Below are 27,505 nucleotides of genomic sequence, written 5' to 3'. Positions count from 1 at the left end.
GGCCTGGTGAGGAGGTTGTAGATGGGCCGGTTGAAGAGGACATGGGTATGGGCTGGGATGTATGGTGTGGGCCTGGTGATGCGGACATGGGCTGTAAGGGAATGATATTGGGCTGTGAGGGAACGATATTAGGTGGTAAGAGAATTGGGGCGATGTTGGGTGGTAAAGGAACAGGGCCGATGTTAGATGAGGAGGGTAGTGGGCCGTGGTGGGTGGTTTGAGGGGAAGGAGTAGGTGGGTCAGGTATGGCATCGTGAGTGGCAGGAGTGTGTTTTTGGGATGCAAGATGTTCCCAAACTAGTGGGTGTATGGTAGGGTTGAGAAAATCATAAGAGGGAGGCTTGGTAGGCGACTGGATGGTGTAAGGAAAGATTGTTTCTTCAAAGTGGACGTGACGAGAAACAATGATTTGATGAGTGGAGAGATCGAGATATTTATACCCTCGATGGTTCGGTGGGTATCCAAGAAATACACACGGGGTAGATCGATAATCAAGTTTGTGGATATTAGTAGAGGGAGTAATGGGATAACAAAGGCACCCGAAAACGCGTAAATGATCATATTCGGGTGTGACATTGTAAAGAAGTGAGGTAGGTGACCGAAAGTTGTGATTTTTGCTTGGTAGGATATTGAGTAAGTACTTTGCGGTTTCAAGAGCATGGTGCCAAAAATTGGTTGGTAAGGAAGCTTGGGCTAAAAGGGTACGTAGCATATTATTTATGGTGCGGATTTTTCGTTCGGCTTTTCCATTTTGAGATGATGTGTAGGGACATGAAAAACGGAATTGCATACCATTGTGGTGACAAAACGTGTGGAAATTTTTGTTGGCATATTCTTTTCCGTTGTCACACTGAAATTGTTTAATTTTTCGTTCAAATTGTGTAGAGACAAGGTTGTGAAGTTGTGTAAAAATGTTGAAAACTTGGGATTTATGTGTTAGTGGAAAAGTCCATAGAAAATTGGTGAGGTCATCCAAGAAAAGGATGTAATATTTGTGTCCACCGGTACTAAGTATGGGTGATGTCCAAAGGTCGCTATGTATGATGTCAAAGGGCAAACGAGTACAATTAATGGAATCGTAAAACGGTAATATAACACTTTTACCAAAAACGCAAGATTGACAAAGAGTCTTATTAAGTTTGCCATAATCAATAAAAGACGATAATTTTAACGATTGCAATAAATTGTTGCCAGGATGACCCAGTCTTTGATGCCAGCGATCTTGAGAGATGGTAGTAAAGGCCTTGTGTTGGTTGAGGTGGAGCGGTAGAGGCTGAGTGAGAGGGTAGAGATCGCCTGTGCTATTGCATCGTAGGATAGGAGCCCGTGTTTTGAGATCCTTCACAAGAAAACCAAATGGGTCAAACTCAACAGAAACTAAATTATCAGTTGTAAGGCGACGAACTGAAATTAAGTTTTTGATAATATTGGGTGCAAATAGGACGTTATTGAGTTTAAGTGGTGGAAAGGGGGGGGGGGGGGTGGTAGAGTTTGGTTGCCTTGAGCCAAAACAGGGATAGTCATGCCATTACCAACAATGATATTTTTATTAGTGCACGAATTAAAATTAGACGGGGAATATATACCTTGCTGGTTGGCCGAGTGTGACGTTGCTCCAATGTCCATCAACCCGTGATCCGGAGGATTCAGCGACATGGTGTAAAGTGCCTGCTCGATGTCTGTGGGAGTGTAACCGGTGTGATGTGCCTGATCCGGACGCGGACCCAAAATGCCTTGGGAAGAATTGTTGTTGGGCCGAGAGGGATATGAACAGGGGGGTTGGGCTTGTTGGTTGTTCCAGTTTTGGGCTTGGCCATTCAAAAGACCAGCCCACTGACTTGCTGTCCAATTGGAAGGAAACACAATGTATGGGTGATTATGTTGATTGTAGGATGAACGTCCACGGCTGCCATTATTACGCCCCCGACCACGGCAGCGTCTACCACGACCACGGCCACGGTCAGATGAGAAGGTAGGGTAGTCGGCTGTGATAGGGGATGGATTGTTGGAAACAGTGGCCGACAACGCAGTGGCTGCCGATTGAGAAGCCCGAGTTACATAACGTTTCTTCTTGGTTTCTTCAAAGGTTAAGCGAGACCGGACCTCGTTGAAGGAGGGCAATGGAGTTTTATTCTGCAAGACAGTGGAAATACCGTCATATTGCTCGGTAAGACCGGTTAACACCTTTATCACAAGCGTATGATCGTCGATGGGAGCACCTACACTGTCGAGTTGATCGGCAAGATGTTTGGCATGCTGACAATATTCCGACATCGACTGGAAGTTATCGAGGCTGAGATTGGCAAACTCTTGACCGAGAAAGATCGCACGGGTAGTCTTGTTGTCAGAGAACTCGTTCTTTACCAACGTCCAGGCTTCGTATGCGGACTGACCCGGTTTGAGAATGATGTGCAGCAGCGATTGAGAAATAGTGGCATAGATCCACTGGAGGACGATTGCATCAATTCGGGACCAGTCGGTGTCTTCTTTAGAGTTATCAGCCGATTTTTCCGAGTCTGAGGATGACGGTTTAGCAGCAGACGGACGTTGAGCAAGATGATCGTGCACATCATAAATCCGGCAGTGCACTTGAAAGAGAGCCGACCACATGGAGTAGTGTGTTGAGTCCTTTTCGAGAACGATCGGGACATGAGTTTTGATATTTGTGACCGTGAGGGCCGGGTGAAGAGAAGTGTCCATGAGGTAGAAGATGAAGGAGACGAAACAGAAGGGAGGAGCAGTCGGCAGAGGAGGGCGGCGAAGAGAATATTAGGGTTTAGGATCGGTTATATGGCTGATACCATATAAGAATTATTCAAGATGATTTCTCATTCCTTTACGTGTCCCTATATATACAATCAGTAAGTCTCCTAATATAGAGGAGATCATAATCAAATCAATTACAATTATTTACCAATATACAAATATTCTATTAATAACTATAAAAGTAGATGCTTAACTATCAGAAGGCTTAGAATCAAGAGGCATGTTAAATCAAGAATAGACCTACAATGTGAGTCATTAACCAACTGGGGTAGCCCAGTTGGCCACCGACACCCACCTCTTCCCAGAGGTACCGGGTTCGAGTCTTGGGAGTGGCATATGTCGCCCAGGGTAAGAACTCGGCATGGGGAAGTCACCGCAGAGCTAGCTTGGTCGGGTAGCGGCTCCCGGAGTGAGATCACTCCGGCGGTTGGGAGGACCGTGCACTATCCCCCCCCTACAATGTGAGTCATTCTATTTTATTAAATGTTTTCAAAACCCTAAATGCTTTCCAATTGTTACTTATATTTACAGTGATTAAGTTTTTGTATTTTGAAATTACTGCCGGTATGTGAGGTTTTGTATACACTACTAGTCCAGCGTTGCTATTGGACAAAGATTTAGCCAATAGTAATATGACCACAGTCACCTAATTGGGTAGGTGACAAATACTGATTTAGTAATTAAAAGATATAAACAAATGTAAAAACTCTTAATGTTGTAATTATAAGGAATCTACCTTTTATACAAATTGAATGAACTCACTAGTATTTCCTGTTGATAAAATGTTTTTAAACATGTTTAAGGTGATTACTATAGATCTGAATAAGATTTGTGATATGACACCAGAAGGCTTAAAGAAGTGTCTTATTTTATCAATTAAATTAAGAAACGTTGTTTTATGTATTTAGGTTTATATATCCCCTATTAAAGCTACATCTGTAAAACATGGGTTTATCCTCATCTGTTTAATAAATAAAAAAATCTGGTGTTTCTAAACTCTGATATTTTTTCTAACTCACGTTCCTGATGAAATTTCCACTGCAATATTTTCAAAATAACCACCGGTACCACTTGACTGTTCATGGCTCCCATTCAGGATGTGGTCATAGGTTATGACACCAAAGAGACAAACAATTATATATATTAACAGAAAGAGTTGATGAACAGTGTTTCAATTTTTTTAATATTACTTTTTTTAAGGTTTCATTTTATATTAGTTTTTCAATTTTTTTAAAATTAATTTTTTTAAGGTTTCATATTATATTAGTTTATTATATATATTAACAGAAAGAGTTGATGAACAGTGTTTCAATTTTTTTTAATATTAATTTTTTTAAGGTTTCATTTTATATTAGTTTTTCAATTTTTTTAAAATTAATTTTTTTAAGGTTTCATATTATATTAGTTTATTACATGATTAGATTTCAAAACATATTTTTATATAACTTTTAACATATAATTAACGTATTCGTTATCAAATAGGAAACCATAAAAATTAATGTATACTGGTATTGGTGTTGTTTGGTTCAGTTTGGTACAATATGGTAGCAATACGGTGTCAGTTTATCGAAAGCAAAAATAATCAAAATAAAACCGGTATCGATACAGAAAATTTTTAGTCGGTTTCGATTTGGTTTGGTAGCGGCACGAAGGACCATGAATAGTAAATAATTTTTTAAGTATTTGTTTTAATTTTGTTAATAGTCTTTTACTTTTTATTTAATATGATATTTTTGCTAATAACTTGCGTATGTTAATTGTATAAAATGATCCAAAGACGCAACTATATTAGATTTTTTTCCCAATATCCCGATATAAATCTTATTGAAAATGGATGTTGCGCCGCTACCATGCCGAACGGAAAACCGACTGAATAACATCGATACCGATATTCATTGTTATGGTTTTTGGTTAATCTTATTGAAAACGGATACTGTGTGCTACCGTACCAAACATAAAATTGACCAAACAACATCAGTATTAGTACCGATATTTACTTTTATGATTTTTAGTTTCGATAAACTGACACCATATTACCGAGCCAAACCAAACAACATCAGTAGCGGTACCCGTATTCTTTTTTATGGTTTTTTTCGATAATACTTCATTTATACAACTCCGTCAGCGAAACAATATCGATACCGTGACAAACTGAACCTATATTATCCAAACAACATCGATACCGGTACCATATTCATTTTTTTTTTGTTTTTGATTGATATAAAACGTGTGATGATTGCTATACCAAATTCCTGTATCGTACTAATATGAGAACAAACCAAATTGATATCAGCTGAAATGCCGTCGCGAAGCGCGGTGCAAATCAACTAGTGTAAATTATTAATGGGCTATATAGTAAATATCAAAATCTATGCAACAAGATATTGTCTCATTTGCCTAACAAAGTAACAAGTTATAAAAAGATGGTGAATTTTGTGTGTGGCACAAACATTACCAAATAAGGTTATATATAATATAATTGCATAGAGATTGTTCACACTAAACAATTAACATGCAATAATTTAGTTATACTTTTATATATATCTTAAATTTAAACCTGTTATTAAAAATCCTAATTGTTATGCGAAAACATAATTTTAATTGAGAAAAATTGTAAGTAAAAAAAAGAATTAATTTGTTTTTCTTACTCAACTTTGTAAGTTAACACTTGCTTTAAAAACTTGGATCTTTACCTTTAGAGTTGCATGATAGAAGATAACTAGAATTAAGCCCATGTGGTTTGGCGGGGTGTAAAATCATGTCAAATAGTACTAATGTTATACCACCGCTAGTGACCATCAACACTAAAGTTGCGACGTGTTAATACAAATAAATTAGACCGAAATGTAAGCATAAAAAAATATAACCATGTCAATCTAGGATTTGCGCGTTGCGACAAACCTATCAAACGAGAAAAAAAGACATAAACACGTTGAACCAAACACGCACATTATGCCCTGTTAACTTGCAAAATTTTGAAGATGCGTAAAATGAAAATTTGCGAAAGATGAAAAGTATAGCGGACCAAAGTTGAAAGTAAAAAAGTTGTGATGTTATGTACTTAAATTGCTAAAGATGAAAAGTTTTGGGTCAAAAGTAAAAATCAAATTTTGTGAGCTTAAATTGGAAATGCTGAAAAGTTTTGTGTTAAAAGTAAAAAAATTAAATTTTGTGAGGTTAAATTACAAAAGATGAAAAGTTATGGATTAAAGGTAAAAATTAAATTTTGTAAGGTTATAAATTGCAAAAGATGAAAAAATTTATATTAAAAGTAAAAAAATCATTTAAAAAAAGGATTTTTACATATTTCCCCCTCCTAAACTGTCTTATTACGTATTTCCCCAAACCAAAAAAACAATTACATATTTCCACTCCCTAACTCATATATATTACATATTTTCCCTTTATGTAATATATAAATATTACATAAATATTTACATATTTCTCCATTCTAATATCATCAATCAGTTAAATATTTACCCAATTCATGTAGTATCACCCTATTTTTTCTACTTGTTACGTCAAATAATACAAACAAAACCATGATACTTATAATAAAAAAACACAAACTTTCATTAAATTGTAATCCTTACTTGTTCATAATTAATTTCGTTAAAAAAAACATAAAGTTTTGCAAAATTTAAGTACAAATACAATAACAAAATTTGAAAATCAATCGCTCAACTTTGACGAATTACTTTCATGTTTTTTTGTACTCTTTCCCCGTCCCCTTTACTTGTTAGACTTGATGTTGAGTAAGATCTTCAGGTGCTGAGTTTTTGCATGTCTTTTCACGGTGTCCATACTCACTACATCGTGGACATTTTTGTCGATTTTTAGGCTCGCCACCTGATCTAATTCTATTTTTTCTTGGTCTTTCAGGTGGACGTTTGATTGCAAATGGGTATATCTTCTCTTTGTTATCTATATGCACCCATTGATCCTATTATGGGTTGCCTTTTTTTTACTGACTGGGATTTTTTTTTTTTTTGGTCTCTTTCTGGTTATAGATTCTTTTTGTGTTCTGTTTGCCAAAAGTATATGATTATATGAGAAAATGTAATTTAAATAATTGGTAGATAGTAGTGGAAAGCATATATAACCTCCCGTATGTTTTTTTCTTGTTTGGAGATTGATGTTTTTTTTTTGGTTTAATGGATTCATGGATGGTCGGATCTTTCTAACACTTTGTGTTCATTTTATTTTCTTGTTTGGAGATTGATGTTTTTTTTTTTCTTTTACAGAGTTCAATAGATTCATGGATGGTTGGATCTCAGTAACACTTTGTGTTCATTTTATGTAATCACATTTAAGTATAATGTGATAATCGGGATTATATCTACAGTTTCTGATTGTTTTATGTAACTGTTTATATATTAGAGCTATTTGGATAGTTTGTTATTCTAGACATCCTGTTTTGCTTTATTTAGATTTGCACAGCTTCTTTATTTTGAGTTATGGTTTACTAGAATGGTAATTGGGTAATTTATCAAAAAAGAGGGAAATATGTAATTGTTTTTTTGGTTTAGGGAAATACGTAATAAGACAGCTTAAAAGGGGAAAATATGTAAAAATCTAAAAAAAAAAAAAAAAAAACACTAACCATAAATTACAACACCCTTATTCATAGATAAGCTATAAATTAATACTATATAAATTACACATGCATACCACGATAATGGCTAGAGGTTTTTGTCCAAGACCTTGATGAACCGAACTTACTCGTGCCTACACTTAGATTAATGAAGTAGTGAACTTTACGCACCATTTTTCTATTTTTCCTATTTTGTTGCAATAAAAGACAGCTCACAACTCACATTAAACTGGTTCATATGACATTTCTATAAACTTAATATGTTTGAGTATGGGATTTTTTGCTAGTAAAGTAAACATAAACAATATTTTTTGAAACTCAGAAAACGATAGTTTTGGAGCAATCACGTCGCTGGCCACGTGGAGAACTGAAAGGCCCCCACGGGCATTCCCTGGGTTGTGAGATTGCTCCGGCCACAAACCCAGCTCCAATGGTCCATGACCAAAGACCTAGTCCGCATGCAAATGGTGGATTGTGATGTGAAGGTTTTGTGTTATGGAAAAATGAAGATTTTTTTAGGGAGGCTTGAGTTGAGATCTGATATGACATGCCGAGGTTGATGTTTGTAAAATTTTACGTTGTGGATGCTCTTAAAACCCAGTAGCAAATACAGGTCCTGTTTGTTTACCACTGAATGAGAACTATTCAGAGGTCCACATCTAGGTCCACATCTGATTCAATCAGATTGCAGTGAGCATTTGGTTCCAAAAAGAATGATGTCTGAATGGGTGAAATAAGGGTGGAGGGTATAATACTCGGGGAGTTGTGCGGTGACTCAAGTCACCGAATCGGTGACTATACCCCCCCTTCAAACGCATTCGGTAACCATGAGAGAGAGTCTCAAAATCGGTGACTATACCCTCCCTTCAAACGCATTCGAATAAAGTTAAAAGTTAAAATTGGATCAAACATGGAATAAACACTCATTAATCCTAAAACATTCCAAAACATAACAGAATTATCGAATTTTCCCAAGAACATGATGAACCCTAAAAACATAAAACATAAATTCTGGAACCCGAAACCTGAATATTAATAGTTTTTCTAAACAAATTTCGGCTAAAACATAACCCAGTTGAATTTGAGTGAACATATAATTAATCTTTTTCCCGAAAACAGAGATCTCGAGTCGATCTTCATGACTCGAAACCGGCTGTTATAGTTTTAAAGTTACGAAAAATCCGTTTTCCAAGTTTCAATCCCAGAATTATGGATACGAAAACAGAACTGACTAATCAACATATGCTCTGATACCACATGTTGGTTCAGTTCTGTTTATACATGAAGGAAAACATTAAAACATACCTGTTATAGCAGACAGTGCGTTGGAGAATCCAGTAATGGAGTTCGACATGCTTGTCATCGTGATCTGGTTCCTCCTTAGGGTGCTAACTGATGATGGGGAGTTAGAAAACTGAAAAGGGATATTGGCTAGGAGAGGAGGTCGAACGTAATGATGTTATGGCTAATGGGGTGTGTGTAATTGTGTAACTGAGTAACCCCTTAACCTCCACATAATTCTCCTTATATAAGCACCCAGGAGGAAACCTAATTAGTTAATAAGGGTAATATGGTCCATCAACAATTACCAACTAATTATTTAATAGGTTATAATATATTTTGATCTCTATAATGTAAATGATTATGATGGCTATAGATTAAATATTAATACATAATATATTTAATTTTACATTTTTAACACACAATTCTTACAAAAAAATTCTCTTTCTAGACCCACAAACACCATGGATAAACAAAACAAAGGTGAACCCAAGAAAAAATGTTCCGCTAGCCGAGGATCGGATTCAAGAAAAAAGGTTTCGCAAACGAGACAAGGTGATTGTAGAGGTCCAAGTGCACCGGTTCAAACCTCCTACGGATATTCACCAACTACTCAACCTCAATTTTATTACCCTCAAACTCAACCATCTTTTTTCACTCAACCATCTTTTTTCACCCAACCTACTTTTCCACCACAAATATTTTCACACCCAAGCTTCACAAACGAGTTCGATCCATTTGGATTTAGGACCCCGCCAATTCAATCACCAAGAGAGAATGTCGAGCGCCCACTTCCTATCTACGATGATGTAGAGGTTGTCCCCTAAACACAACATTTGGATGTAGATAGTGGCGAGGACGAAGAAGAATATGTGGATGAAGACGATGATATTGGTGAAGCAAGTGACCCGAAACAAAAGGGAGTCAAGGCAGAGCGTCAAACTTGGGCGAAAACACATGAAGAAGCCTTAGCCAAGGCATGGGTTCATTGTTCCTTAAACAAGAAAAAAGGAAATGCACAAAAAGGGGATAGTTTTTGGAAAAAAATTCTCGTCCATTACAACGAAACGGTCGGCGGAAGTACTCGAACAGTTCATCAAGTACGTTCAAAATGAATCCCTATGTTGAGTAAGATAAATCACTTCAACGGTCTTTGGCAACAAGCGGTAATTTTCCATAACATTTAAAAAATAATTTCCATTAAATTGTTTATGTTTAATTTTTTTACTTTATATTCGTTATCTATGTAGGATCGTATTCGTGGTAGTGGTGTTAGCGACCTCGACATCATGAATAGGGCTTTAAGTGATTTCAAAAAAAAATATATCCAAGTGGTTTTCAACATATTGAGGCATGGGAGGTCGTTCGTAAACATGACAAATGGGCAAGGGTACCATTGTTGGGTGAAGATAGTGAAAGTTCGGGACAAAAAAGAAAGTAGCCCGATGCGGGTACACCGGGAACTGAGCCACCGATCGATATACCGGACATAAACGTAGATCCGTCATCAACAAGACAAAATAGGAAAGACAAGAGGCCCGCATCATCATCAAACGATAGCCAAGAGGCCCTCACCGAGAAGCTCGCCCAATACACTCTTTTGAAAGAACAAGAAAAAGCACGTTTGATAGAGTTGACGAATATACGAAAGAAACGCGAGGAAGACACCATAGCGTTAGTGGCGGAACAACGCGAGGCGGTGAAACAACTCATGTATGATCGGGATTTGAAGACATTTACTGAGTCACACGACCATGCTCCACCCGAGATGTTGCCATTTATTCTCGCGAGGAAACGAGATATCGCAAAAAAATATAATTGGCCATGCAATTTCTAAATATTAGTTTATTTTATGGTTTAATTTTTTAATTTTAAAGGTAATGTGTTTTTTTTTTAATTTTAAATGTAATGTGTTTTTTTTTTTTAATTTTAAATGTAATGTATTTTTTTTTAAGTTTTAAATGTAATCTGTTTTTTTTTATTTAGTTTAAAAAATGTTTTAATTATTTATGCATAGTTTATTTTTAAATAAAAAATATATAACTCAAACACCCTAGGATGTTTGACTATACCCTCTGATTGAGTGCAAAATGGGGAGTGGAATGAGGAGTTGACATGACATAATATTATTGGCTAGGATTTCATTCAAACACCCTAAGGTGTTTGACTATACCCTCTGATTGAGTGCAAAATGGGGAGTGGAATGGGGAGTTGACATGGCATAATATTATTGGCTAGGATTTCACTCAAACACCCTAAGGTGTTTGACTATACCCTCCACCCTAAGGTCTGAATGGTTCAGATTGTGAATGAAGCTGAATGGTTTAGATATAGATATCTGATCGGTCAGATCTTAACCATTCAGATCTGAGTAAACCAAACAGGCCCATAGTTTAGTTGGTAAAAATGTCTAGATATAGATGGTTATTGCTTCATAGGTTTTTTTTTAAACTCCCATCAAACCTCTCTTAACCACTCTTCTTTTACTCCAATAATAAGTCCAGTGGTTCCTGAGTTCAGGTAACGATAAAGAGAGGTAAAGTAATTTGCGGTTGCCGACTGGCGGCAGGTGGGTTATGTTGTTCAGCAGGTGGTTTCACCATTCTTTGGTTTTGGTTGGTATCGGTTTCCTCGTAAAAAATGGTGACATTTAGTTCTAGTTAACCAGGTTTGTCAATGAAGCCTAGTACGACCCAGGCTTGGAAATCACGCACAACCATGGCCAGCTCAAAGTGTTTAAGTTAGCCAGGTTTATCAATCATGCTCAGTTCAACCTGTTCTGCCAATAAGACAATTAAAAATGACCCAAAGTGACTTCTAGCAACGCAGGTTGGAGTTTGCTGGGCTAAATAGTACTGTGTTCAATTCATATTGCCAAAGTACAAACAAATATTATCCATATCCACTAATAATTTGTTGGGCTAAATGCAACCATTGCTAGTAAACATATGAGTGTTAAACTCAAAAGACGCAAAAGCAATACCAAACCGTACAAAAACTGGCATAGAGTAGAACAGCACTCGGTACCTATGTAATAACAGAACCCGCTAGGTACAAATTGTACCGGTGCAATGTGACCTAAAGTAGGGGATTATTTTCTTTTACTTCAACTCAAAGACAACACGTTTAGACTTAAGTAACTCACCAAATAGTTTTAAGTTCGATTCAAGGTCCTGTACCGACACAGTAGCAATCCCTAAATACTACCACTCACTCCTCAATACAGATTTGGTAATGGGCAGCAGGATCTAAATATTATCGATTTATCTCATAAACTGGCAAAAGTGGTACATCAAATATAGTTCAAACTTCAACCATACAGTGATCCGAGCGATCTGGTGGCTATAGAAGCTAGAAACGCTATTGACCAGGTCACATTTGACCAAACTAGATGGAACGCACAGGGTCGTATTTTATGATGATCCTTTCACAAGAACTGAACCTAGATTTCCCAAGCCATAAACAAATCCATTACACTAGGTAAAATATATATCCATATCTTGGTTTTAAATTGCGCGATGCGTAATGCGTGATGCGAGCGCATCACGTATGTGATGCGCTTTTATACGTGATGCGTTCTTTATAAAAGTATACTAAAATTATTTATACATAACAACTTATAAAAACATACTAAAACTAAAACAATTGTCGTAGTAAGAAGATAAAGAGTTGTGCTTTTAAGTTCAAATCAAGCATCCTAAAATGTTTCTAGAACCATAAAAAGTGTTCAGGAACCATAATGGTTCAATTCAAGCATGCTAAAATATTAAGTATTGAAAAAACCCAACCCATTTCATGAAATCTGGGAAAAAAAACATAACAAACAATGATGCGTGCATCATGGCGCATTTTGCGACGGGCGCATTATGCAAAATTGTCGCAATATCATCGCATCATGTAAACGCAACGCATCAGGTGTCGCGATGCGCTCTCATTAGCGCAACGGGCGCATCACGCATTATGCGCGCATTTTAAAACCAAGATCCATATCAGCATTAATTTTGGAACAGACTTTGCCTGCACACCCGAAGCTGTGAAGCCTCTTATCAACCATACAATTAATGTGGTTATAAAGATAAAAGTGAATACCTACAGCATATAGCTGCTGATGATAAATAATATAAGGATGATTCAAATAAACAAAAACACACAATTCATACAGGGTTCTTAAGCTGACAAAAGTGCAAGTTGAAAAAAGATAGTTGATCTTGCAATGAACCAAAATGAAAATCATAAAATGAAAAGAGCATTGTCTAGAAAGAAAGAAATGACAAGCAACTCTCAAGTATTAGTGGCCCTGGTGTAGATTTGCTGACTAGCATGTGCAGATACCATCCTAATTGCACCTCTTGCCATCAAATCCTTGATTGCCTTTCTTGCCAATGACCCATTAATCTAAACCAAAAGCAAAATTTTAAACAGCGTTATAATAGACTCATACAAATCCAATCAAATATGCATAAAAATTGTAAAAAAAAAAAAAAAAAAAAATTATTATGAGTACCCTCAATCTGTCTGATAAAATTGAAGGAGTAATAAGCTTGAACTTTGGAGCTTCAGAAAGAAGCTTATCATAAGTGGCCTTATCAAACAAAACCATGTTGTTCACCTTCTCCTTTTGCTTTCCTTTGCTCCATTTCTAAAGAAATAATTTTTAATACCAATAATAATCAGATCAAAACAAATGACTAATGTCATACTGCACTAACATTATACCCTAGCACACTATTTAGTTAATCCCCAAATTAACAAACGCAATTCAAACAACAACTAAATTAACCAAAAAAAAAAAACAAATTGGGTAAAGAATGAACCTTCTTTTTCTGCTTTCCACCGCCGGACTTGGCTGGTTTAGATGACGGTGGGGGTGCCTTTTCCTTCTTCGGAGCCTAAATTTAGCATACGATAATGACAATGTTATGAACTTTACAAGATCGAATTAGAATAAATAAAGAAAGTAAAGACGATGAATTGTAAGTTACCATGAAATCTGCTAAAGTTTCTCAAGAAAGAGGCTGCGCGAAGAAATAGAGTATGTATCTGTGTGTCTGTTGTTTATTTATATCTAGGGTTTTCAAGGTACTGGTTAAGTTTGTGGGCTGTGTGTGTGTATTATTGGACTATTGGGTCGGGTTATTTGTTACCCATTCCATTTTTTCTTTTTCTTTTAAAAAGATTTAAGGAATTTCCTTGGAAAAAATTATCAAAATAAAAAAATGTACAAGTTGATCAAGCAAATTATCAAAATAGATATCAACTGTGAGGTAGGTACGGTTTAGCTGGTATTTTTTGTTGGTTTATCCTCCAAATTTGCTGGCTTAACATACATTTTTGTTTAACGTTTAAAAGTCAATGTCTATTTTGTTAAAAAGTGAGTAAACTTGTCTGTTTTCATGAATTTCCCATTTCTTTATTTCTAACTCTATTGGTCAACTGATTCACTATCATTACATGTTTTACACTTGCTATACACAAATGAAAATTACTAGAAGCAACTTTATAATTTTTAACAAATTCAGCAATAATATAATATAAGTGATTATGTCATTAATCATGTTAGTCATAAAATATGCCAAAAAAATGTACTTTGTTCTTGTATCATCAGAAATGTTTTGTGACCTCACACAAGTGCTTGCTATGTAAGTAGAAACGATAAAAGAACTGGTAAGGCTTGAATATTTCAGTCTATTTTTAGTAAGACACAAATATAAAAGATAAAGTTAATACATGAAATAATTTGTGCGAAATAAACAATATCAAATACACATCTCTACAAATGATTATTCTCTTGATTTTCTATTTACTTTATTTTATGTGACGATAAATAAAAGCTCAAGCACGGTTTTTTATTCTTTTTATAATGACATAATGACAACTATAAGCCTGTTTTTATAAAAGACTCGAACTGAAGGCCTAAATGTTAAAACAGACCGATATATTTATAAATAAATCGCAAGAAAGAGTACATTTATCTCTAACAAAGTCAAAAGTCACCGGAAAATCATATAAGCAACTATGCTCAGTTCATTTATGATTCATACAACATTTCAAATATGAAATCTTTGATATTGTGAGGCCACATGCATTGGTATTGAAGATGAATCATAGGAAATCACAATAAAGTAAACGTAATCTTAACGGGACAGTGCATCAACTTTGTTGTTAAAAATGAGAAAGCTGCTCCAGTTTACGTGATTGAAAGAACTTGCATCGACCTTTACCACTTGATTCGATATCTTCACTCTTCCTCTTCATCCCAGTGAACCCTAAATTACTCAGCTTTGTTTGTCGTTTCACCGTCTTTTTTGAGGACCCGTCATCATCTGCTTCGTCTGCTTCCCTGTAAAAACAAGAATGTAGCAATCACATGAACCCATTTGGCTTAACCAGAACCCACTTTGACCCGTTAACTTCAGTGAGGACTGACTTACCATAACACTTCAACACCACCTTTGAAGTAGGATTCACATGTACCCCAACTGAAGCGAACCAATGATGGGAAACCAAATACCGAGTGCTTGTGATGTTCTAACCAACCTTTAGTGCTGGGATCTACATAAATATTGTAGTTAACCGTTCAACAAGTAGGTTAATGTAAAGACTAATGAGACCAAATAAACAAAAAAGCTTGTCGATATTAATAGGTTTTTCAAAGTAAAGAAACAGATGAATTCTCACCTCCGGGATACCCAGATCCAAAGTTTCTATGCATATTTTCAGCAGTTTCATCAAAGTTCCAGTTTTGCAATGCATGGTCCCTTGTAACCTGAATTAACGAATAATCGGGTCAGGATGGGCATCCCAAAAACACTTCTTATCCTTTATTTATTGAGTTTTATAAACAACTAATTTCTTAGATATCATTGTAAATAATCTAATTAATTTTACTGAAACCATTTATGAGGTTTCATACATTTTGCAAACACTTTGGGGTGACTTAGTTTCAACCATTATCATTGTAGCCATATCTTCTAAGTTTACCATTTGACCCGTTAAAGAAAAAAATATACCCCAAATCGTCCCATTTATCCATAAAACAGTCGAAATTGGCACCTCTAGTACAGAGTTTGTTCAGAGACAGGATATGTGACTTTATTTATAGATTGAAAAAAAAAGAAACTGAAAATATAGAAACAATTAATCTGAAGTTCACCTTGGCGACTATACTTGCTCCACTAACAACTGGATAAAGACTATCCGCTTTCTTTGCAACCACAAACTTAATAGACGGGAATCTCTCTGTCAGCTTAATTCTGTATTTTTCAGGATCTCCTACCGTATCAACATATACCTGTAAATGCAAATAATTGGTGTCCTCCAGTTAAGAGCCCATATGCATCAATAAATCCCATAGTTTATAAAAGTAATTTGACTGATGAACATATCCCTAAAATACCCCTTCATAAGACATAACTGGTAAAAATTGTGTGCCACAATCAATCTCGAATACTAGATGCTATCTTGTAATTTATACCTCGGTCAGAAGATATCCCATGTTCAGCACCCTCTTAACAAGGCCCATGGCAGATTCATGTGAAATCTCGTTCAGGTTAATCTTATTTCTGTTAAGAGACGCAAAAATAGATTGATTGGTATTCGGAATAATGATTTAATCGTAAAAAGAATATTTACTGAGGGAAGTTGCAAACTAACTTTTGTAACATTTTAGCGGAGAGCACTCTAGGATCAATGACATCAACAGCCCAACGAATTGTCTCATCAGCCTTTAAACTTTCAAACAACTCCTCTCTTTTCTCTTCTTTTAAAGTCTTGGAATCTGCATAAAACAAGAGTTAGAAAATGAAGAGTAAATGCACATACCAAAATCAAGTAACCTGTAGATGAAGCAGTGTGGTGTGCCTATAAAACATTGAACATGGTAAGGTTATGAAGAATTGAAGATGCAATAACTCCAAATATATATCACTCACATTAATCATTGGAAATGATGTACATTTTAAGCAGCATAATATTAGAAAATTTTCCATTACTGAGTACAAGGTTATCACTTATCAGAGATGTTACACCTTCATCTAGAAGAATACACACCACATGCAGTCCCTTTGAACACATTCTACAAGTCCATCGAATAAAAAGTGATCTAAATGCATTAACCTGTAAACTAACGATCTAAATACATTAACCTACAAGTCCATCGAACATCCAGGGCCGGCCCGTTAGGCTTACCAATCTAGGCACGGGCCTAGGGCCACCAAAAATCAAGGGCCTCCAACTTTAGTAAAGTTTTATATATTGTATATGTATCAGGCTCAAATAAAAAGCAAAACTAAACCATCTTTTTTAATAAAGTTACACAGATAAAAATTGTTTAGGAAAAGAAAGCTCACATTCAAGACCTAGTTTCGAAATTAAACCACAGATGCAGCAACCATCTACCACTCGACCTCATCCGAATTCCGTGAATCAGCGCCAAAAAATACCTAAAATTGAGCTGCAGTCATTGTTCCTACCTCCTATCGCAACCTGCTCTTTCGATTTACTAGGTTATCGGCTATCACTAACGGTAATCACTCATGGCGTCGGATCTGTCGGGATTGGAGGAGAATTTATGAGCAAAATTAGGGCTAATTACTAAACGTAGGTTAACTTTAGCAGCTAATTTTTCTACTAATCTCCATATGTTTTGCAAAAGGGCCTCCACTTCGTAGTCCGCTTAGTGTCTACAAAAACGTTGGAACGGCCCTGATAACATCCCTAAATCACTCGACAATCACATATACTCAAAACCTCAGGCTGCTAAATTACCAGCTTCATGAAATTTCACAAGAATACAAGTTCTGTAACAATATCAAACAATCTCATTATGGCCAGAAAAAAAAAAAAACATTTAACTTTATAAAAAAGGGAAAATTTCAAATTTCAAACTTTAATAATTTCTAGGTCATACAAATAGATATAACAACCAGATTTAGGTTTCATAATGTAAAGGAGAAAAGGCTAACCAGCAAATTCCAAAGTTGAGAGAGTTTTCTTGTAGGAAACCGGACAATACAAGCATCCATAAACCATGGGACCTGAAATCAAAATCAGTAGAATAAAACTGATATTAGCAATCAAATATCGTATTGTGTGATTAGTGAAGAAATAGATAAGAAAAGAAGAAAACCTAAAACAGGGCCGCGACCGGCTTCGTCGATGCCCATTATGCAGGGTGTTGAAGCCCATTCCGGAATCTGACTTTCCGATCCCATTTCAGCGGCTACTAAGCAAGCAAGCAGATGAGATGAGATCGTCCTTACTATAGGTGGTGTTGTGCTGCGATTTCCCCCAGTCTTCTTGTTCCAGTTCCCGCCATAAAGTTATGTATTAGGTGGTATTCCCGCCTGTTTCAAGACGGACCATGGTTGGTAACTTGGTTTACTAATTACTAACCCTAGTTCTGTAACGAGTTTAACACCTGATCTCTAGTTTCTGTGCAACACAGTAGTAACATACAACCTTATTGTGTTTAATACATTATGTTTTTTATCCCTAAATAAATTTCAAGTTTGGGATATTTATTGATGAATAGCGAGGGTGACCTAACAGATGAGGAAACAATTTAAGTGGCTCATGTCGGGTACAAACATCGCTATGGCCAGAACTTTAAGCATTTTCGATATGGCAAATTTTGAGAAGAAACCGTGTCGAATGGTGAAACTAGTTTGATTTAGGTTTTTTTTTAATTTAATTATATGTTTTCATTTAAATTAAGTATGTTGATTTGAAATATGTATTTTACATTTATTTGAATAAAGTAGTTTTATTTTAATTATGGAATTTTTATTTTAATAAAAATCTTCTATAGGTTTAATTTAAATTAAAATAGTTTAGTTTGGGAAAATCTAGGAAATCACCATATAATTTGGGAAAATTAAAGAAAAAACGGTCAAAAACTGATGTGATGCTGACGTGTCACACGGGAAAATGGAGAAAATGGGACGACCCCTTGTGCACTTAGGCAAAGTATTGAACTCATGATCTCTCAATCGGAAAGGGGACCATATAATTTCATTTTGTGTTTCCGAGTTCGAAAGAAATGAAAAGAAAGTAAAGTTAGTATGTGTTTCCAAGTTGAAAGGAAGGAAAAAAGAAAGGTAAGATTTTACAACTATACACTATTGGAGCTCGTATAATGCCTAACCGTTTAGAGACAAATGTTTGACCAATTCAGATTAGAGGTCTTAACCATTCTGATTCTGTATAATGTTTAACTATTCAGAGGCAAATGTCTTAACCATTCAGACATCTGCTCACATAACAAACAGTCTGAACTATTAAATGTTGAATCAGTAAGATGTCTAAACTATTATAAGACCCCCATTAAGAGCTAAACAAACAGTCCCTTAGGCTGGACGGTATGGGGTTAGTCCCAGCCCCGTCCAGGACCGGCGACGGTCCAAACACCGTGTCGCCCCCGTCCGTCCCTGTCTTGACCGTCGAGAGCTAGACGTTGAAGTCGCCCCATGTCAAGACGAAAAAGCTCCCCTTTTTATGCCATTTTACCGTTTAAAAAAAACTACAAAATTTCCATTTTTAAAAAATAATCAAACTGTCAAATTCAAAAAATTTACCCAAATCCCTCCTAAAATTATATAACCAACCCCCCCCCCCCCCTTTTTACACCATTTTTCCCACTTTTCATCTACCACAACTAATCTCTCTCTCTCTCTCTCTCATTTTTTATAAACATCTTCCACTTTTATAAAATTATTTTCTACCATGGATCCCTTCAACAACCCGAACAACCCCAACAACCCGACCCAACCGAACATCCCGAATGTTTTCTCGGTTCCTGGATACTATCTGACGATCGAACCGAACCAATTCTCTCAATATTCCTCAAACGCCTTTGCCGCATTCCAACACTCACCGAACGTTTTTGCTCAACCGCAACAAAGTCAAGCCTTGCAACAATTGATGACGCGGGGTGCTTTTAATCGCCAACCCTTTCAACCCGAACCGAACCCGACGCAACCCTTTCAACCCCAACCGAACCCGACGTAACCCGAACGATCCGAACCCGACGAGGATGTGGAAATTGTTCCCGAGACCCAACCGCAAAAAGGCAAACGATGAAAAGGCAAGCAAGTGGTGGGTGAGCAACCGTCTAAAGCAAAGGCGAAACCGTGGACGCAACTCGAGTAAGAAGCCTTAGCGAAGGCTTACATTGTCACGTCTACACACCCGATAAAAGGTTCGTAAAGTAACTTTTTTTAAGTTTATATTTTGTAGTATTAGTTTTTATATTTTTTGTAACATATCTTTATGTAACATATTTTATAGGTAATAATCAAACGGGTGAGGGGTTTTGGAAGGCGGTTTTGGCGAAGTTCCTTGAGCTAATGGACCAAGGCCCCTATCGAGATATCGACTTGGTGTCATCTAAGTGGCGAAAAATGAACGGGTTCGTCAATAGGTTTTGCGAAGAATATAATAAAATATATTCAAGGGGGCGTCGTAGCGGCATGAGCGACGAGGATGTGTTTAAAAAGGCGTTGGAGATGTACAAAGTGAACACGGGTACCACGTTCGCACATGTTTGCGCGTGGGAAATTATGCGAACGCACCAAAAATGGGCGTCGATCCGAACGAGGTGGAGATGGCGAAGCGGCAAAGGACATCGGAATCCGGTAGTTATAACGCAGGTGGATCGAACGCAAGGTGTCACATAAATTTAAACGATGACGCCGAGTCGACGAAGAAGAATACGCCGTACATGAAGCGGAGCGTCCCCCGGGCCGGGACAAATCAAAGAAGGAGCGGGCGAAAGAGAAAGAAAAGCAAAAGGTGGACCCGAAGATGGACGAGTTTATGACACAATTTAAAACGTACACCGAGGTCACGACCCAAAAGGCGAAGGTGAAGGAGCGGACCATCGAAGAAAAGTCACGCCTAGCGGGAGAAAAGTTACGCGTGGCGGGAGAAAAAATTCGATTGTCCGATGAAAAGATCCGGCTCAAGAAATGGGAAATATTAACGATGAATGTTGATAATTATCCCGAGCCGAAACGTTCGACTTTGATAAAACTACAAAACAACATCATGAAAAAGCATCAAAGTGGTTGATTTTTTTTTTAAGTTTATGTTTTTTTAATTTATTAGGATTTTTTTAAGTTTATGTTTTTTTAATTTATTAGGTTTTTTTTAAGTTTATGTAGTGTTTTTTAATATTAATGAAAATATTTTCTTAATTTATTTGTTAAATGTTAAAAAAAGTGGAAGATTAAAAAAATAAAAAATAAAAAAGTGGTGGGGTAGGATCATCTAGGATGATCCTCCCATTTCAACTAAATTTGTGAGATGTACCATCTTTGGGAGGATTATGATGTGACGCCTAGATGACGGATGAACACCATACCATGTAGCCTTATTCTATCTAGTATCAACATTTCCACAAGGTTTTTATCCACTACTTTATTCTATCAACATTAATTAAGTGAGAGATGCACATAACTAAAAGTTACAAACTTCTATTATTATTGTTATTATTTAATTAATTAATACGATTCATTATTTATAAAACGATAATATATATTATTATGTATTCATTTTACTAGAGCCTTAAGCTTTGACTGTTTTTAAATAATGAGGTAAGTGTTAAGTTTCTAACAAAAGATTAATAAAACTTCTATTATTCAATTTAAGCTTTGACTGTTTTTAAATAATGAGGTAAGTGTTAAGTTTCTAACAAAAGATTAATAAAACTTCTATTATTCAATAATTTTTACAATAAAATGGAAGAAATCACAACTACCTAGTTAAAGAACTTTGAATCCATTGGAACTTGTCATAAATGAAGTAGTCAAACGTTACCAACTCTATTTCATAGATTGCCAGAAGAAATAAATACCCACACCATTAATAAAAAAATCTTGAACCAAAAAATATACAAGTTTTAAATGTCTGGTCTCAAAGTACAAGATCATCAGGATTTCATCCCTTTGTTTACATCATCTTGTATGTTAATATGGAATTTTGTAACAAAAGCATGATACATACATACATACATCATAACCAATTCAACCATCAAACCAATGCTGTAACTGAAAGCTGCCAAACCACCTACACACATCCAACTAATCTCACTCTTTTCACATGAACCATCCAATTTAGGATTTGGCCTTTAACAACAATCCCACAGTCGGTCTACCCTCATTGCGTTTTCCATGATGTTCTCTGAACAAAAGACAAATCACGTTTTAAGTTAAGTCTGTCACATTTAAATAGTCGTTTTGGTATGAAAGTAGAGGTAACAATTTCAATCCAGTTACTAATAATTCAATTGGTTTAGATGGTAACTTATCTTAACTAAACGATTAAATGAGTAAATGACAACCTAAGCCAACCCAATCCGATCCAACTCGACTGGCCCTTTTGACACAGGGATAAAAAATGACCTGTCTCAAAACTGAACCCGTTTGACCCATTGCCAGGTCCACCAATCACATAACGAAAAGTGAACTTACTCTACTAAAAAGCGGTAAATGGAACCAGCTCGATCTTTATCCGTACATCTAGTGATCAAGTCAAGATAAATCATTGCTTCGTGTGGGAGAAGACCTTCCATGAAAAACTTGAGCAAATGAGAATGTGTGCCAGGCATCACATCCAAAGACTGCTCCAACAATCTCTCTTGTTGACCTTGAGTCAACTCTGCCGCCTCCATCAACGGTAAAACCCCCCTCTCTTCCTCTTCAAAGTGCTGCTTGCATTTCTCCTAAAAACACATATAAATCTTAATTTTAGATAAGTTCATACAATGCAGTTTGACCTTTTAAGTCAAATGTTTTATCAAACACAAAACATAAACATAAACATAAACATACCAGTAACGATTTAATCCGAGTGGATAAACTAAAAAGCGCATCTTGGCTTGACGAACTCCCCGAATCAAGAACTATGATGGTTTTAATATCTTCTTTAATCCCATTCATGAGAGGTAAGTCTCTAGCATGTTCTTCATTTACAGATTTAGTCAACCCTGCATCAATGATTATACAAACCAATCAGATCTATGATCACTAAAAAGCAATGTTTTAAAAACCGGCTTTTAAATCGCACCGGGTTAGACTCAGAATCGGTTCAACCGATTAAACCAGGTTATACCGGGCAATTCAACCGGGTTGATTAATTAACCCTAATACCCTATAAATCCATATAATACAATTTCAACCCAAAAAATAATCTAAAACTACATCATTTCATAATAAAAAAAAATATTTTAAAAGTTAATCCATAATAAAATAAATAATCCAAATAATCCATAATAAAAAATATTTTACTGAGAAGGTAAATCGTCACATTTTGACCATGAAGATTAAGAATCCAATTTTTAACTTTTGACCATGAAGATTAAGAATCCAATTTTTAACTTTTGACCCGGTACATTGATAATATGAATATTGAACCGGTATAACCCAATTACCGACGGTACATTGGTAAAATGAATATAAATTAAAGATTACCTCTATCTTCTCTTTCTAAAACTGGAAACACTATTCTTTCTTCCATCTGAGCATGTTCAAGCATAACCTCCAACAACTGTGAATAACTTTTCCCATACTTCTTAACCTCCATCCGTGCACTCCCCATCACCGGATCCCCCTTCGATCGTCCACCACGTGCCGCCAGATCCTCCCCCCACCTCACCATCCTCTCCAAATGCCACACCAAACTCTTGTGTTGCAACGCCGTCGTTAACACCACTACCGGCATTGTTTCATTGTTCCAGTTGCTCAGAAGAAGCATTGGTTTCGGAAACTTGACATCCAAGTAACGGAGAATGGTTTCGGGTGATCCTGATATGACGTCAGATCCGTACTGAATCACCGGCGTTGAAAATCCCATATCGGATTTTTCCGATGGGATGAAAAGTATGGTTACGGGTTTGTATAAGAGTGCGAAATGAATGTAGGATGTGGCTGGGTTAGTTGGAGAGCCGTACAGGCGAACTAACGGTAACGGCAACGGCGCCGGTGACGGTGACGGAGAAGGGTTGAAAGCATCGGATAGAGCTGTTTTCCGGTAAAATTGATCTGGGTTATCTGTTTTTGGGTAAAATTTATCCAGATGATGATCTGAGTTTGTTTTCTTGAGGGTTTTAGCACAATTCCCCATCTGGGTGGATCAAATTTAGTGAGGGTGTTGAAACATGTTGGAAGAAACAGCGGAGATGATAATGTTCGAAACTTAGATCGGAAGAAAGAAGTGAGAAAAGAGTTAAGAATGAGGGGAGGATAATGAGCGATTTAGGATAATATTATTGGGCACAGCACATGGGAAGAGTGGGATAGCGTGAAGGGGAAGAGGGAATGAAGAGATGAGGGTTTGTGCGCCTTTTGTGGAAGCATATGGAAAAGGGTGGGTCTGACATGTCAGTGCTTTCACATCTCGATATACTTACTAGTCTAGATCATACTGTCATGATCATACGTTGTTTAATCACTATATGACCTGGTATGTATATACTACAAGCCTAAGACCACTCGGTGTGGGGTCGTTCAGGTTCGGCGACGCCCTCAAACACCATTCTGGGTGGCTCATCGTTGTCATGAACGTCAGGGGTGGGGCGATGGAGACGGGAGGTAAAGGACAAAAATTTGTGCATCTTCTCCTCACACACACATATACATACAACATATACATATATATTTTAGATACATCCCCTGTCTCCTTAGGTCTATCCTCTTTGCCTCATCCTCACACCCATCCTACATGACGATGACGTGGAGGCCCATCCTCCATCAACCACACTGAGTAGCCTAAGACCATGTGTAGTGGTTTAGCCAAATAATGGCCCCATGGGGCATTATTCGACACGTGGCAGTCCAGTCAGCATGGGGCGTTATTGCAAAAGTGGCGTAGTGGGAATAATGCCCCCTCCAATCATTAAACAAAAAAAAACAAAAAACAAAAAACATACTAGTTTCTCATTGGTGGGTCAAACCCAGTCAACCATTCCACAAACCATTGTAGGCGTTTTATATATAACGCTGCAGCAATTTTTTTTCAAAAATAATGCCCCAAAACGCCTAGTGTAAGGGGGGGGGGGACGTTTTTTTTTTCAATTTTTTTCAAAAATACCGCTCCACTACGGGTGGTCTAAGGTAAAATAAATAATTGTTAGTTTTTCGGTCAAATCACCAAATATAGATGTTTACTATTAGTTAAATCAAAATAGAAATTGATATTTAGTTTTTTTTTTGAACGGCAAATTTGGATCACTAACGGACCACTAAAGTATCATCGAATCCAAAACCTATTGATCCCAAAGTCTTATCCCACTCCAATATGTCACTAGGCTATAAAGCCATGGACAGTTGATATTTAGTCTTACTAGAAATTAAACACATTGGACCAAAGACCAATCACTCAAAGATGTCGAATAAGGCTATAGGGTGTGGTCATGACCCTCAATATAGGCACCATGTCATCCATCTTTAATTCACTATTCAAAACCACTACCCTAAGGGTGTGGTCATGACCCAAACTACTATCCTTTTTATTTTTTTTTAATTTATTTTTGTCTTAAAATTATCAAATAGGAGGGTCGTGGTAATCGTGGTTTAACCCATGGGAACCACCATCAATTAAGGAGGGGGATGGTGTACCATTTAATTAATGGTCCTATGTGAAAATAATGTTCCAATCCATAACCCCCACACCCCATTTAATTAATAGTCCTATGTGGAAATAATGTTCCAATCCATGACCCCCACACCCCATAGGCTATAGGGTGTGGTTGGAGCCCCATGAGGCTTTATCAAGTCCACATAGATCCATGTCAGCCATGGAGCCCTCCTTTAATTTGTAGGGTGTGGATGGGGCCCCCTATTAAACAAAATTAAAAAAAAAATTTTGATTGGTTTACAAGTTGTGGGCCCCACCTGATAAAGCCCTTCAAGCTCGTTACCATGGTGGCAATGGTTCAATAGCGCCCCGGCATAGCGCCGGGGGTGTGGATCGACGGCGGGGGTGGGGCGCTATAGGTGGCCAGCTGGGTTGGGTGGCGCCCACACACCCTCCAGCCTAAGCCAACTAAAGATGCTAAAACTGACACGTGTATAAATTGGATTGGTAGTTGTCATAAATGGATAGAACTTAAGTTTTTTTTTTGACGACTAAACTTTTTTAGGATGCGTGAGTGGTTTCACCCTCTCCCTCCACATTAGCCTTTAGTGCCCCAACACTAAAGTAGTTGAGACATATCTGCAATTGGTTCTCGATTGAAAACCGATTTTCAAAGTTTGATAAATGGTTTTGTCGGGAATTTGATTTGAATCAACTTCCTTAGCCAATTACATCCTAATAAACGAACAATCTAAAGATGCGATTTGACGTATAATTTAACATAATTTGTTTTACATGTTTTATGTTCAAGACCATTTACCTAATTACTTGTTCAAACCCAACAGTGAATGTTTGGAATATGAAGTTAATGTGTTTAACAATTGGTTGGTACACCCTCTTAAAAGGCAACCCACTTTCTGCACCAATATCCAACCTTTTTTCACCAAAATCTGAAGCAAACCAAATATTAGCTAGAGTTACAATTAGGGGTGTAAACGAGCCGAGCCGAACCCGAGCTCAACTGGGCTCGAGCTCGGCTCGTCATATTTTTATGAAACTCGAGCTCGGTTCGAGCATACTTATTTGAGCTCGAGTTCGGCTCGCAAGTAAAGCCCAAAGCTCGAGCTCGGCTCGACTCGGCTCGGGCTATTTTGAGAACAACCTCAAACGAGCTAAAAGCTCGGCTCGAGCATGCTTCAATATCGCTTGAACGAGCCAAAGCTCGGCTCGAGCTCGATTCGCCAATGTTATCATCATTATTAATATATTATATAAAAAATAAATAAATTTTTGTTTGGGCTCGTTTAGGCTCGCGAGCCTAAACGAGATTTGTGTTCAAAGCTCGAGCTCGGGCTCGATAACTAAACGAGCTCTAACTTAGGCTCGAGCTCGGGCTCGTTAAAACTCGGTTCGTTCGAGCTTTAAACCGAGCCGATAACGAGTAGCTCTCGAACCTCTGGGCTTGTTTACACCCGTAGTTACAATCAACAACCATGTGTTTATTTTTTAACAAAATCATAGGTAGTAGGTTGCAAGCTCGTTTCCTATCATGTTTTATTTTTCTTTTCTTTTTGAAGTTAAAAACTCACAAACATCAACAACAACCATACCCAGTAAAATATTTAAAGACTTACATGCTCATAGAACTTAGGGGAGGCGGGGTGGTTAAATTTTCCCCGTGATAAACATTTACAACGCGTGGAGAAGTGTACAAGACCACCGCCACCATCATCTATAACGCGTGGAGAATTTTTCTCGTGAATTTTTTTAACGCGTGATAGTTTTTATGTTGTGAGGGTAATTGTTGATTGGGGGGAAATTGTTGGGTGTGGTGGTGAGTGATGACCATTGCCACTAAAAAAAGTTGTGAGTGATGGAATGAATAATGGTTGATGACATGGCGAAACTTGATTGAGTGTTGTGAGTGATAGAATTTTTGCAAGTGATAACCACCCCCCCCCCCCCCCCCCCCCTTATAAATATAATATAACATCTTAGTTATCAAGCTACTCAATACTGTTAGACCAAAGGCACACCTGCAATTGATGTTTGCAATTTACTTTATATGTTTTCAACATCATGATGTTTGTTTAGACTTGATGGACTACGAAATGTATAGAGCACTCTACTATGGCACCCACACAAACAACAAATAGTTGTTTGGTTTCGTTTTAATTATATAAAAGACTTGCATTGGATCTGCAAATGCTCACAAATTCAAGTTCTAAGTTTATTGTGTTACTTGAATCATGTTATATGTAATTTTGTAACATCCCGATTTTTGGTATAACA

The 27,505-nt window shown here is 36.9% G+C and overlaps 4 protein-coding genes across 4 annotated transcripts; all 4 read right to left on the bottom strand.

Annotated features, from left to right (window-relative positions):
- Nucleotides 1-1,301: 1,301 nt before the first annotated feature.
- On the bottom strand, nucleotides 1,302-2,700 carry LOC110888532. The gene is made up of 2 exons (XM_022136055.1): nucleotides 1,587-2,700; nucleotides 1,302-1,339 (listed from the first exon to the last, which is right to left on the bottom strand). Exons 1-2 carry the CDS (start codon nucleotides 2,698-2,700, stop codon nucleotides 1,302-1,304), a joined length of 1,152 nt encoding a protein of 383 aa, XP_021991747.1.
- A 10,040-nt stretch (nucleotides 2,701-12,740) lies between these two features.
- LOC110890668 (40S ribosomal protein S25) lies at nucleotides 12,741-13,752 on the bottom strand. The gene is made up of 4 exons (XM_022138288.2): nucleotides 13,624-13,752; nucleotides 13,456-13,530; nucleotides 13,146-13,280; nucleotides 12,741-13,036 (listed from the first exon to the last, which is right to left on the bottom strand). The coding sequence occupies exons 1-4, from the start codon at nucleotides 13,624-13,626 to the stop codon at nucleotides 12,923-12,925; spliced, it is 327 nt and encodes a 108-aa protein (XP_021993980.1). The 5' UTR covers nucleotides 13,627-13,752; the 3' UTR covers nucleotides 12,741-12,922.
- Nucleotides 13,753-14,559: 807 nt separating this feature from the next.
- Nucleotides 14,560-18,105, bottom strand: LOC110890667 (ribonuclease H2 subunit A). Its single transcript, XM_022138287.2, has 8 exons — nucleotides 17,769-18,105; nucleotides 17,605-17,676; nucleotides 16,295-16,418; nucleotides 16,116-16,203; nucleotides 15,795-15,932; nucleotides 15,320-15,407; nucleotides 15,073-15,193; nucleotides 14,560-14,981 (listed from the first exon to the last, which is right to left on the bottom strand). Exons 1-8 carry the CDS (start codon nucleotides 17,851-17,853, stop codon nucleotides 14,804-14,806), a joined length of 894 nt encoding a protein of 297 aa, XP_021993979.1. The 5' UTR covers nucleotides 17,854-18,105; the 3' UTR covers nucleotides 14,560-14,803.
- A 3,397-nt stretch (nucleotides 18,106-21,502) lies between these two features.
- On the bottom strand, nucleotides 21,503-24,020 carry LOC110890665. Its single transcript, XM_022138286.2, has 4 exons — nucleotides 23,110-24,020; nucleotides 22,471-22,625; nucleotides 22,111-22,361; nucleotides 21,503-21,820 (listed from the first exon to the last, which is right to left on the bottom strand). Exons 1-4 carry the CDS (start codon nucleotides 23,759-23,761, stop codon nucleotides 21,754-21,756), a joined length of 1,125 nt encoding a protein of 374 aa, XP_021993978.1. The 5' UTR covers nucleotides 23,762-24,020; the 3' UTR covers nucleotides 21,503-21,753.
- Between the last annotated feature and the right edge of the window lie 3,485 nt (nucleotides 24,021-27,505).

The sequence above is a fragment of the Helianthus annuus genome, chromosome 14, assembly GCF_002127325.2.
Source record: "Helianthus annuus cultivar XRQ/B chromosome 14, HanXRQr2.0-SUNRISE, whole genome shotgun sequence".
NCBI lineage: Eukaryota > Viridiplantae > Streptophyta > Magnoliopsida > Asterales > Asteraceae > Helianthus > Helianthus annuus.
Note: the sequence above shows the minus strand (reverse complement) of the source record. Positions and strands in the feature narration are given on the sequence as shown.